This window comes from Pecten maximus, chromosome 5, assembly GCF_902652985.1.
Source record: "Pecten maximus chromosome 5, xPecMax1.1, whole genome shotgun sequence".
Classification (NCBI taxonomy): Eukaryota; Metazoa; Mollusca; class Bivalvia; order Pectinida; family Pectinidae; genus Pecten; species Pecten maximus.
The window spans coordinates 13,397,893-13,412,149 of record NC_047019.1 but is presented as its reverse complement, the minus strand read 5'-3'; the positions used below and the strand labels follow the sequence as shown (position 1 = coordinate 13,412,149).

Sequence of the window (14,257 nt, the reverse complement as noted above, 5' to 3'; positions counted from 1 at the left end):
TTGTATTAAGTTCAAATTCGGCAAATACATCTACATATGACATATATATATATATATTCTCTCTCCTTCCAAAAGTTTCTGTCCATAATCTAGGCTGTTGGCTGTTCAGTAGTATGAAAGGTTCAATTCTTGTTTTTAAACTTTATGACTATCAAGAAGTACATGTCAACTGCACTAGTGTCACATGAATGTTTTATATTTCAGAACTTAAACATACTGTGAGCTTATTTTAGCGTTCTCAAACTTTAGCATATAACAGAATTAAAACAGATAAATAGAGTAATGAATCGACAAACCTACAATGCTCTGTAAATAACTATATATAAGGAACTGCTATAGCGCAATCATAATTTAGCAGTATAAATTATAAGCAATACAATAAAATTACTACTTAAGTAAGATTACCACTAAAATAAGATAACTATCAAAATAAGTTTACTGCTAAAATAAGATTACCACTAAATCAATATTACCACTAAAATAATTTTACCACTAAAATAATTCTACTACTAAAATAAGATTACCACTAAATTAATATTACCACTAAAATAATTCTACTACTAAAATAAGATTATCACTCTAAGTTTACCACGGAAATAATTTACTGCTAAATTTAAATTACCACTAAATTAAGATTACTGCTGAAATAAGATCACCACTAAAATAAATTGACTACTAAAATAAGTTTACTGCTAAGATCAATATGTTTAGAGTAAATCACAGAAATTAAGATTTTATAAGGACATCACAATGTATTCACTCTACCTGCCAGGACCCGAGCTGGTTGGTCAGCATTGCTTGTGGACAGAGGGTCAAAGTAGACACAGAAAGTCCAGAGAGGTCAGGCTGGACAAGGAAGAGTTGAGACCCACTTCCACCAATAATGTTATAATACAGATTCCCAGACAGTGGGTCTGTACAGCCAGTGTTTACACTGAAGCATTGGGATGGACCAAAGTCATCCATAATCTTTGTCTCCACGAAACCCAGAGGACAAATGGGGGCGAAATACCCTGAAAAAGTATATTACTGGTTATTGTGAATTAAAGGAACACACAAAAAAAAAAAAAAAAACATTACACAACTTTAATTCACCATTATAATAAAAATCTTGTTTTTCTATTTCTGAACCTTAATAACAGCAGAAATACTTATAAAAATCAATGTACTGATCTATGTAAAGTACCTGTAATCTATGACAATTTTCCAAAAGCACAGAAATATTCCTATAAATGTTGAAATGCCATATATCTACCAGACATTACATTACAAGGTAGTTAACTCTATCATACCAAATCTATGGAAAGTCTGCTTCAACTTTTATAATCAACTTTTAAATGTTCAATTCCAATAATCTCTCTTAAGTCTAGATACATGTATCGATATGTTCAAATGCATGTGAGCTGAGCTTAATTTATGTGTGTGCGATTGTATGCGACGAATCATCGCCGGAGACCCACTACGTAGCGTAGTGCAATCAACCATGGGTCTCTGACGATGGTGATGAACTGACTTGTCTAAGTGAGGTGTTTGCATCAGCTTATCCTGAAGATGATACTTGGCTGTGTATAGCCAGAATCTGCATTGTCTGCACTCGTCCAAACACCTGTACGGATGTGTAAGCATATCTGATCCAGTGTGACTGTATAATATGGACCTGTCCATTATCGGCATACAATATATTTCGTATAACATGTATTATCGCCATCTAGTATGTCATTCCACCATATAACTATAATGTTGCTGAGACCGTCACTACAAAATGTACAATACGATATATTTCGTATAACATGTATTATCGCCATCTAGTATGTCATTCCACCATATAACTATAATGTTGCTGAGACTGTCACTACAAAATGTACAATACGATATATTTCGTATAACATGTATTATCGGCCATCTTGTATGTCATTCCACCATATAACTATAATGTTGCTGAGACCGTCACTACAAAATGTACAATACGATATATTTCGTATAACATGTATTATCGGCCATCTTGTATGTCATTCCACCATATAACTATAATGTTGCTGAGACCGTCACTACAAAATGTACAATACGATATATTTCGTATAACATGTATTATTGACCATCTTGTACATCATTCCACCATATAACTATAATGTTGCTGAGACCGTCACTACAAAATGTACAATACGATATATTTCGTATAACATGTATTATTGACCATCTTGTACATCATTCCACCATATAAGTATAATGTTGCTGAGACCGTCACTACAAAATGTACAATACGATATATCAGGTACTTACTGTTGACTATCATGGTATATATATACACATGTCTATCAGGTACTTACTGTTGACTATCATGGTATATACACATGTCTATCAGGTACTTACTGTTGACTATCATGGTATATATATACACACGTCTATCAGGTACTTACTGTTGACTATCATGGTATATACACATGTCTATCAGGTACTTACTGTTGACTATCATGGTATATACACATGTCTATCAGGTACTTACTGTTGACTATCATGGTATATATATACACACGTCTATCAGGTACTTACTGTTGACTATCATGGTATATACACACGTCTATCAGGTACTTACTGTTGACTATCATGGTATATACACATGTCTATCAGGTACTTACTGTTGACTATCATGGTATATATATACACACGTCTATCAGGTACTTACTGTTGACTATCATGGTATATATATACACACGTCTATCAGGTACTTACTGTTGACTATCATGGTATATACACACGTCTATCAGGTACTTACTGTTGACTATCATGGTATATACACACGTCTATCAGGTACTTACTGTTGACTATCATGGTATATATATACACACGTCTATCAGGTACTTACTGTTGACTATCATGGTATATACACATGTCTATCAGGTACTTACTGTTGACTATCATGGTATATATATACACACGTCTATCAGGTACTTACTGTTGACTATCATGGTGACCTGTATGGACGTATTGAGGCCTCCAAGGTCTCTGGCCAGGGCTGTGAATGTATAGGACTCTACATCGCCACTCATGTCCTGTAGCAAGGTGATTTGTCCATCTGAACTAACCATCACTAAGGCTGCAGAGAGAAAGAAATACACCTATATTGTATGCATTGCTTTACTGAAGTTCCATGTCAAATACTTTAAACTATAGCTTCTATTTTTTTCTTAAAAACAACATCGAAAACAAGGAAAATTTATGTTAAAATGTCATCAAAATTTGACTGGAATTCATCAATGACAAGTACCATTTTTTGTTCAGTGAAGAAAATGGTAATAGAAAATTGACATCTCAAAAATAATTTCTGATGACATATTCACAATATAATTAAATCAGTGAAATGGACTGTACGAATGTACTAAATCAGTATATATCAGTATATAGCTATTGATACCAAAATATTTAGCTTTAAAATAACAGGTACCTTATATTTATCCAGCAATAAGCCCATGTTTGGCATTAATTCCAACCCTTTCTACCGCACCAGTTCATCAAAATTGCAAACAAATGCCATATCACTAACCTCTTATAAGCCAATCACCCCATCTTTGAGTGAGCTGTTACGGTATGTATTGATCATGTGGGCTTATAGCAGGATAAATTTGGTGAAATATCAAATTAAGCTTGTTATGAAGTTTATCGTAACGACAACTGCTAATACACTGTAAGTGATTGTACTATTGATGTGAAGTTAAGTATCAGATCATACCAGAAATTGAGCTAGATTCGAATGGATCCAGGAGGTACATAAAGGTGCGGAAATTGTTCTGCTCATCTGTATCATAGCAACTCAACTGTGCCACAGTCTGGCCTCCGGTTGCCGTGGCATCAACTACGAAAAAGTACGGAGCGACACATATCGGCGGTTCGTTCACATCAGTGAGAGTGATAGATACTGGTGCAAAGGCCTCATGACCTACCAGGTCACTCACCTGAAACAGTTCCAATACCAATACAGTTTAAAAACTATAAATAGTTACGAAACAATTTGTATCAACTTATAATAATCCCTCTTGTTGGTGCAGATAAAAGCACCTGCAAGGGCCAGGTGTATTCCATACCTTTTCAAGTCCGGGGAATCAATCTGGTCGCCAAGGTGAAAGACACGATCTAGTGTGTTACCACTGCCCCACTCAACCACTCTAGATATAACTAACTGTTACTTACACAATCAGTACATTGTTTTTTGGATGGGTTAATACACCTAAAAACAGACAGTCGTATTAGGGTGGAGTCTCCCTGTAGTAGCTGGTGGCTACCTAACTGAAAAAAATATGGACCAGAGACAAATCCAGAACAGTACAGGATGGTTCATGATATCGGCTTCCATGAGAAATACGAACCACACTTGGTAGTGATCAAACATTCACCTCGGACCTTCAATTGAGGTCACATTGTCCGATACTCTACCGACTCCTGTTACATATACTGGTACCAATCTTAGATATCCATACCTGTTAATAGGATTTTAAACTATTCAAGACAATCATATGTTGGGGTGATGGGATAATTCACATCGCATTATCTATAATGTGAAAATGGATATCAGCATGTACTTACCTTGACTTGGAAACTGTAGGAATTACGAGAAGTAGCATTGAGTTTCCCATCCACCAATAGATTGTCCCCGAGTATAATGAATGGTAGACCTACAATAACAGAATAGTAACAATGCATCATTTAGTTGGTGATATCCCAAAGCTTTTACTGACTGTCCATCTTTTTTGTATTAAGCAAACAATTGAGAATGGAATTCTCTCAATACAAAGTAATCTTTTTAAATAGGTGAATTATATATCATTGGGTGGGGTATGTTGTTCTGGATTGTAGAACAACATGGTGGCGTTTTTTTATCCCCACCTAGGACCAAATATTTTTCTTGTAAATTCATATTTTCAAGTCCGTTGTTATATATAATAAACGGCCTGTTTCAATTTTAACTAGTCTCTGTGTTGTCTTTATCTTTGTTTGTATTTGGTCCAACAAGCTTGCCCTCACGACAGTCATGTATAAATGATAATTAAAATAATATTTTAATGTACTTTATACATGCTAGGAGTTTTGTTGTAAAGGATATTACTTGGGGTTAATATTTATTATGTTTTGTGCCATTTTAAATTTCGCGGACTTTGTAAGACGCGGAAGGGGGAAAAGGGTTATATGTGCATGCGCAACAAATCAGCTGCAGGAACACAAACAAAGGAGAACAGTTATATCAGGTCAGTCAGTAGATTCAACTTCTACTTTTGACATGTTATTGTCTGTAATATCATGATTCACATGTAAATAAAATGGATCAAAACAGTATAGGGGATGATGTCCACACAAACTTCAGGAATAGAATGGAAAGCCAAAAAAACGAGAGACTAATTAATTTTAACGGTCTCTTGTGAAAGTTCTATTAGGAGACTAATAACCAGATTGTGTGTATGTGTTGAAGAACAACCCTTACTTTGATCCGGAATACTGAAAGTCAGAACATCATTAACATCATTGTCAGTGGCCATCAGCTGGAACAAACTGGTCCCATTCGCCGTCATTTCCGAAATTTGTACAACATAATTCACAGTAGAGAAAACCGGAGCAAAGAAATTTCCAGGCAAGATGTCTACTTCAAAAGTTGATGTTGTTGTTCCGAAATTGTTAGAGACTTCTCCATGTACCTATTAAAAAAAGGAAAATAAATAAAATTTGGTATTGTACCACTATACAAGTTAGAAAATACCCCAAACCATACACCTTCAACAAATTTTATATAATAATTAAAACAAGAGGCCCATGAACCCTGAGTTTTGAATTTTTTTCAGTTAATCTGACCCTTTTTTGCCCTGCCTATAAGCCCTTGGGAGTCAGTCAAATCCAACATGTGCATACCCTCAAGCTGTTATTCCATGCTGATAATATATGTTAACCAAGTTAGAATGAATTCCAATATAAATCAAACAAATGACAGTTAAAATTGTGATTTCCATATATAAACTATAGTAAAGTATACCCCCTTCCCAGGGGCAAATGTGAGACCCCAGGGTCATGAAATTCAAAATTTTGGTAAAGTACCTTAAGACCCTTCCGTCTATGAAGAGTATTTGATTCTGCCTTATTTGGGTCTGGAGGAAAAGCTTTTTGAAATTTCAGTTAATTTGACCCTTTTTGGTCCCGTGCCTCATGTCCCTCATCCTGGGAGTTGGTCAATAACACTGATGTATTATTTCCAATGGCAATTGGAACAAATAATGCTCAAAATGTGTCTTCCCTATATAAATTATAGTAAACTTTACCCCCTCCCAAGAGGGTAATGTAAGATTCCAGGGTCACAAAATCAACAATTTTGGTAAAGAACCTTTAGTCTTTTCTATCATATCTGGGAGTTAAGAAGAAGATTTTTGAAATTTTAATCAGTTTGACCCTTTTTGGCCCCGCCCTTCAGGCCTCTGGGGGGTGGGGACCATATAATTCATAATTTTGGTTGACCTTTGGTCAGTAAAGCTTCCAGCCAAATTGCATTGAAGTTTGGTTCAACGGTTTTGGAGAAGGAGTAAACTGTTTAGGACAGATGACGCATGAAGCACATCGACGAACAATAGGCGATCACAATAGGTCAACTAAGATTTTCGACAGTTCATTGTACATACAGTGATGGATATATATTGCATATATTTCAGAACAGTAAATCTGTCTTAATTATTCCTCGTATTTCAAAATTTTATGATTACATTATTGTCTATAAAATAACAACCTTAGTCTAAATAAATTACATAAATTACGTATTTTTATATTTTATCATTAAGTAACACGAACAAAAAAGGAAAACATTTCAGTCCTAAGTTTACAGATATTTACCTGGTGTGTGCCTAGTTGATTCTGCTGGGCTATACTAGTATGAACACATATTGAGACATTGACCACATAGTAATTGAAGTTCGTGCTCATTGCCGTGCAGTCTAGCTCAAAAAAGCTGACTAAGGTATCAGTTGAAGATATTGCACAATCCATGGTGCCCCCAAACATTGGGGACCTACATTGGTACAGTTCATAACAAGTGTTTACTATATTTTCTTCCGAAATCATCAGGGCTAGATTTGGAGAAGGGAAACACTCTGGTGTGAAATTACCTGAAATTTTGTAAAAAACAAGAAAATATTAATTTCAAAATAAAAACAATAGTTATAAACAGCTTTTGTATAGATGTTATTGCTGTATACTGTAGAAATCTGACAATAAGTTTGAAATATTCAATGCGAGGAGAAACTGAAGTTGATTGTACAGTGAGACGCAGCATATCTTAAAACCACACCTCTGAACTTTCAATAACCTTAACTCCTGCTGTGTCCAGCAAATGAAAAATAAACCATTTATCAAATCACATATTCAAATATCTGTATAAATTGACCAAAGCATGTGTCCCCCAACTGATTCAGATATGCTGTGTTCATCTCTACATGGTCCATAGAGCATAGTTAATAGACAGTGTGATCCGTGAAAAGCAATATGTCCCCTTGTACAATAAAATCATTTATATTTCTGGAATTAGAATGGTCCACTACAGCAATAAAAGCAAAGTCAATGCGGATCACATACATATATAAACACCCACACCATCCTCTTAGTCTTAGCCGTGATGATGGCCAAGTGCAACCTTTGACCTTTCACCTTTACTAATGACCCCCAAAATCTAACCAGGTGCAGAACATGATAGTATATGATATTATGCATGGCCACCAATATTAACAAATTCTCTTGGTAGGTTCAGGAGATACAAGTATCTTGTATGCAAGCTTATCATGGATGGATCTGATGCTCACATGCACACGCTTATATATAGACAAAGTTGTCACTATAACTGCCCTCTTTACTAAGTCAGCCGTGTAAAAACCTAAATGGAAATCAAATCATGACTAATTTGAGATCATTAAAGGTAAGGCTGTGAAAATATTGGAAATATCTAACGTACTGAGAGAGTGATTTAATTTTTACTGTTACAACTTTTTGCAATTTCCTTACTACAGAACACAATAATGATTGGTTGTAACAAAGCCAAATCTATTCATCACCCATAATTTTTTTAACTGAAGTTGAACTCATATATACATTGTACATGTATGATTCTGTAAAATAAGTGCATAAAGGGCTGTTTTATCTTACCAATGATGATGCTGACATCCACCGACACACTGGGAAACGGAGGCTGATGGGCCATCACTTGCACAGTGTAGGTACCAGATGACAGGCTCTGCACTTGGCTCCCCAAAAACAGGTCTCCCTGAGAGTTTACAGCCAGCAAATCTACACAAGGAACATTTAATTGAAATCAAAGCACTAGAAAATCAACGTTTTTGTATTTTATCTGTGGCAAGCTTGAGACAAAAGTTATGGGCCTCACCGAGTACTGCAGAGCTTCTATTTCACGCAGCTCATTTGCATACAGGTATATACATACATTTACAGTTTGATTTACCAATGGATGACATTTTGAATAATTATCACTATATAACAGTTTGATGCTATTCAACAGGAACTGTGTCTTAAGGATAAATTGGTCAATGTAATTATCTAACATAAGAAAAACATATTTCAGATCCAAAACCAAGCACGACAGATGCAGATAATGTGACTTATTTTAGCTTGCTTACATGTTACTGATTACACACATACTTCTGTAACTTATAACCACCAGGGAAGTGATCATATTCAGTAAATTCTGTGTCTACAAATCTATTTTACCTTGTGATGGATCCTCTGTAAAGGTGAGAGAGCCATCAGCTACACCAGAGCACTGGACTGTCCCAAGGATCGTCTGACCATTAGGTAGGGCCCCTATACTGAGGTACACAGGCGGGGCTGTACATACTAGGGAACCATTGAGGACATACAGATGAACTACACTTGTATCAAACAAGGCAGGGATTCCACCATCTGTTACCTGTAACACAAGGAGACAAGTTAACCTCAAAATTTTCAATAGATGCCTCAATTTTTTGCAACCACCCTGAAAGAACAGAATATGTACGTTAGTATTTCTCAATACCATTAATCATAATGTCATCATTTATCTTAAGTTAATTAAGTTTAGTTTTCTTATCAAGGATCTTTTTTATCCTTTTCTCTCAACTCAAAAACATTTACAGGGGAATGTGCAAGTTCTTATGTAATATTACATGAAACATATTATTATTTATAAAAAAATGTATTACAGTTGATGCTTAGACTCAATCGAGTCATATTTTTTCTTTAGAAAAAAACATGACTAAATCTAGCCAATAAAACACCAAATAGGAAGTGAATATAGTTTTTGTACACATTTATTTTTTGCCCCTTCGACTTCTAAATATGACTTGATTATAACAAATGAGGTGCAATATCTACCGTAACATTGATTTCCACCATTTGATATTTGTAAACTGGTAAAAATATGTCAGCATCCAGTCCAATGACTCCTGTTGCAGTTTCAATACCAATGTAATTCCCCCATGGAGCAGGTTCCACGCCTGTAGAATAACAATAAACTCTACAAAATGTTTTCAAACTGTGTTGTTTTAAGGGGAGGACAGTTTTTATATTATATCCAGAAACTATCACCCACAAAAAGAGGTACCTAGAGTGCTTAAAAAATTTAGCAAAGCCTTCAAGCGTACCATCTAATCGAGGTAAGTGCTCGAGTCCATCTACTTGGATTGTAATCTGTATTCTAAGATAAGTGATTCGGCAATTCATTGTTCCACTAATGCTTTGCGTCATACATGAGCGTAAAAAAAGAAAATAAATGGATGGTGCATCAACATCTGATAATATCAGACACAATATGATGACATGCAGTCTAAAATCTATGCATTAAACATGGATTTAATTTACTGTTTACACTATACATACTCGACCATCTTATGCTTATATTTGTATGTTATAGTGCATTGATATTGGATTCAAACTTTCTAAAACTATGTTTAAACTCATTATATATTATAGGGGAGGTGGTTCCATAAGCCAGGGTAGCCCGAGTTTTCTCTGGCATGGTGACAGGGCCAGAGAAAACTCGGGCCAAAGCCAGGGATATCACCCGACAGGACAATAGCCGACTATCGATCATCAGTACGAAACCAAGAAATGGCAATTAATATGCAAATTTAGTCATGTAGACAGCAAATAAATAGCTATATAGGATTTTCACTCAGATTGTTTTAAAAATACACGACACAAATGCCTTTGCTGAATTTACACATGTAAAATCCTTATTCTATTATTATATGATACAGAATCCTTATATATATACTTTGGTATTATAGTCACACGCTCGGTTCAGTCTTCACTTGACGCCATATTAGAGAAATTGTGAAAACCACACACATAATTATCGATAATTTCTATTTTAAATCATCACCAAGATCCAATCGTGGAGCCGAAGAAATCTTACTCCAATAGGGAAAATAACTATTATAAAAACACTACTTATTTCACAATTCAATCATCTCTTTATAGCTCTCCCGAACCCAAACGAATCGTATATAAAAAAAGTCAACAATATATTATATGAATTTCTTTGGTGTGGTAAAACAGACAAAATTAAACGTGATGTTATAATTAAGTCATATATTGAAGGTGGTTTAAAGATGATTAATTTAAAATCTTTTATAACAGGTCTCAAGACAACATGGGTAAGGCGGATTTATAAAGATGATGCTAGTTGGATGTATATTACAGATAAATATATGGATACATTTGCTTTGGCAAATTGTGGACTTCAAAAACTCAAAATTACTTTGGAAGAATGTACAAATTTGTTTTGGAAAGATGTTCTGAAAGCTTGGTATATAACAATAGATGGGTCCAATACTTACAATGAAAAAATTTGGGAAAATCCTTTGTGGTATAATTATAACATCAAAATAAACAACAAACCTGCTTTCTGCAAAGAATGGTTCAGGAAAGGGGTAATGTATATATATGATATTGTTAAAAAAGATGGCTCATTTTATAATTTTGAAGAATTTCAACAAAAAGATGGTATAAGATCCAACATTTTAACATTTCATGGTATTATTAGAGCTGTAAAACATTTTATAAATAGTAAACAGGAAACTTTCTCTTCAGCAATCTGTTTACCAAACATACCTTTAAATTTGAAAGTTATACTAAGAAATAAAAAAGGGACACATGACATCTATAGAATCTTGTGCCATAATCACACAAAGCCTACATCACAAAGAAAATGGAGCTTAATTTTTAATATCCAGGAAAACCAATGGAAAGAAGTTTATACAAATGTTTTTAAAACCACTAATAGTACAAAACTAAGATGGCTTCAATACAGAATCAATCATAGAATTTTAACTACAAATACAATTCTACATAAAATGGGTATAAAACAAGATAATTTATGTACATTCTGTAGAAATTTTCCAGAAACCATTGAACACTTTTTTTGGGATTGTGATAAGGTTAGTGTTCTTTTACGTGAATTTAAACAATTACTTGCTGCTAACAACATTTTTGTCGATTTTATTAAACAGGAATTTATACTTGGAAAATTTAGTTTCAGTGATGCAGATTTGGTATTAGATAACCTTATTTTACTATTGATTAAACAATATTTGTTTAAAATGAAATGTTTAGAAAAAGATATCAATTTAATAAGTTTAAAGAACCATATACTGTTTGAACTGAAAGCTCATAAGCTGATGATAGTTAAGCATAAGGCATACCGAAACAACGTTGAGCTACAAAATAATCTTGAAAACTGGCTTAACATATGATTTTAATGATTTTAATATATCTATGATGTGGTTTTATTTAATGTAACAGTTTTGTGCTGACAATTTAAAGTTCAGGTATATACTTTTACGTGTACATTGTATACACTATTTACCATCTGTGTAATCAAACAATTATTAGTCTGAGGCTGCAAAAGAAAATCCCCCCCCCCCCCCCCCAGTATGTTTGTAATGTGTAAGTTTGATTTGGTGTCTTTATGTGTGTGAGTGAGTGAGTAAAGACATATTATAGAATGGTTACATGTATGAATATATATAACATTATATCTAAATGAATATGATGTATGCCTGTAAGTTGAATGGACATGAATTGTATTTGTAATGTGTTGTTGATAAAATTAAAATTGAATAAAAAATGTTAAAAAAAAAAAAAAAAAAAAAATCCAATTATGTGCTTTAATTTTATTAATATCAAAGTGCAGAAGTGTCATCAATATGAAATATATATCACAATTTGCTGTCCAAGTGTTCGTATTTTGAGTATGAAAGTCAAGCACACCGCAGGAAAGATCGGCGGGAATCTCCAATTTTCGAAAAGTCCCTATGGGGTTTTCGAGAATACGGATAAATGACAACAATGTGCATGATAAACAAGACCATATTCCATAAGTATGATAGTTTTTGGTTAATGTGGTAACTTTTGTAGTGGCCTAGATAAAACGATGTGCTTTTTGTGTGCGTTTAAAATTGACGATGTTTTGATCTGACGTAATGGCTGCTTAATTACAAAACTTGGACATGTCGATAGGACCCAGTGGATTTTCGAAAATACGGATAAATGACAACAATGTGCATGATCAATAAGACTATATCCCATAAGTATGATAGTTTTTGGTTAATGTGGTAACTTTTGTAGCGGCCTAAATAAAACGATGTGCTTTTTGTGTGTATTTAAAATTGACGATGTTTTGGTCTGACGTAATGGCGGATTAACCAGAACATGTCGAATAAGTTCCAGTACATTGATACACACATGCGCAAAGCCCGATTTACCTGTGCTCGCGTGTGTTTGATAGGGGACAAGGCACTCTCGATAAGGGATATGCTTGAGTGGTCACGAATAAAGGGAGCCACCACTTGTACGGGGAAATAGCGATGTTACTCATCTCTGTATATATGTCTCTGCACATATATAACATGGTTCTAATATAGTGCAGTGGAACTGGACCGGATTGAACATCGGCTACCTGCAGGTAGCTCAATCGGTACATCATCTGGCTAGTGGTCGGAGGTCCAAGGTTCGAACAGTTCCCAAGGGTCACATATATTATCAATTTATCATACAGGTGCCTGATTTCAAAACTACATCAATCTTAATCAAATCTTTTCAATAATGTCACTGACCACGCACGACAGACAATAAGTTATTCGATATCTACAGAGTCAGTGCCAGTGTGGATAACATGTAAAGTTAAAGCCCGAGTTTCCTCTGGTCCTGACACCATATCCGAACCAGACATGTGTCAGGGCAAGTGGAAACTTAACTACATGTATAACAATGTACATGTTCAGCAGAATACAAAACACACGTAATACCACATCTACATATGTAAGAGATTATCAAAATAGTTCTATCTTAATTTAACATCTATCTGTATAATAGAGGCGTACCATGATGTTTTCACTTCACAACACAACTGAACAGCACGCGGATGGATATCTTCCCGCGTACAAACAAATCTCGCTTGTAATTCTACTTCCGGAACGTCGCTTATAACGCGCTTCAAAAAAGAGGCCCAATAGGCTTGCTTCGCTCGCTTGGTTATTTCAGTGATTAATCTCATTTAGTGATACCACAAGTATTTTCGCATGGTTTCTGTATAACACTACCAGTTATGGAATCAATGATATTTATGCTGCATGAAATATAAGTCTGTTACATAAGCATAGTTTTAAATGAAATGATAATAAAATAATTCGTTAAAGATCATTATATGTTAGTCTCTATATAAAGAAAACGTATGCAAAACAAACATTTGCATTTACTTACTTGTGATGTAGAACTCAACATTCGGGAAAACGAAGTTGTCTGTATAGTTGAGGTCGACTAAAGCGATGCCCTGTCTGAGGTCAGTGACGTCAAGAGTCACGGAGTACGGCTCCCCTAACAATACTGGGGGTGAGTTGAAAACCACGCAGTGATTATAACTAGCGTTACGCCAAGGCCGGTACAACAAGTCGTCTGCCTCTGTTGCCCAAAGACGAACCTAAAAGAGAAACAATTAAGATTCTGAAATATCACTGACAGGTACAGTTTTTACAGTATTCAGCAAACACTAAAGCTTTTGATAAATCCACATTTAGAGGTATTCTTGGCTTTGTGCCATCCTTTCGGCTGTTGTTCACCGAGATGTTACGTGTATTAATGGGATTTTTTATGATGATTTCAGACTAACTTGTGTAAAAGTCAAGATCATCATTAAACTTAAAATCATGTTTCACAAAAACTGTAATGACAACCAAATTTATTATACGAC

The 14,257-nt window shown here is 34.7% G+C and overlaps 1 protein-coding gene across 2 annotated transcripts in view; it reads right to left on the bottom strand.

The window, feature by feature from the left end:
* LOC117327218 (protocadherin Fat 4-like) overlaps window positions 1–14,257 on the bottom strand; it is a 30,468-nt gene that overhangs the window by 14,858 nt on the left and 1,353 nt on the right. The window contains exons 2-11 of one of the 2 annotated variants that reach the window (XM_033884088.1): window positions 13,771–13,987; window positions 9,382–9,503; window positions 8,740–8,938; window positions 8,161–8,301; window positions 6,859–7,130; window positions 5,471–5,681; window positions 4,579–4,667; window positions 3,728–3,950; window positions 2,954–3,094; window positions 766–1,013 (exon numbers count right to left, since the gene is read on the bottom strand). In XM_033884088.1, the coding sequence (XP_033739979.1) occupies window positions 766–1,013; window positions 2,954–3,094; window positions 3,728–3,950; window positions 4,579–4,667; window positions 5,471–5,681; window positions 6,859–7,130; window positions 8,161–8,301; window positions 8,740–8,938; window positions 9,382–9,503; window positions 13,771–13,987 (1,863 nt within the window). Of the gene's footprint in view, window positions 1–765; window positions 1,014–2,953; window positions 3,095–3,727; window positions 3,951–4,578; window positions 4,668–5,470; window positions 5,682–6,858; window positions 7,131–8,160; window positions 8,302–8,739; window positions 8,939–9,381; window positions 9,504–13,391; window positions 13,448–13,770; window positions 13,988–14,257 lie in introns of those variants that run through there. The other variant, XM_033884089.1, reaches the window with a different exon arrangement.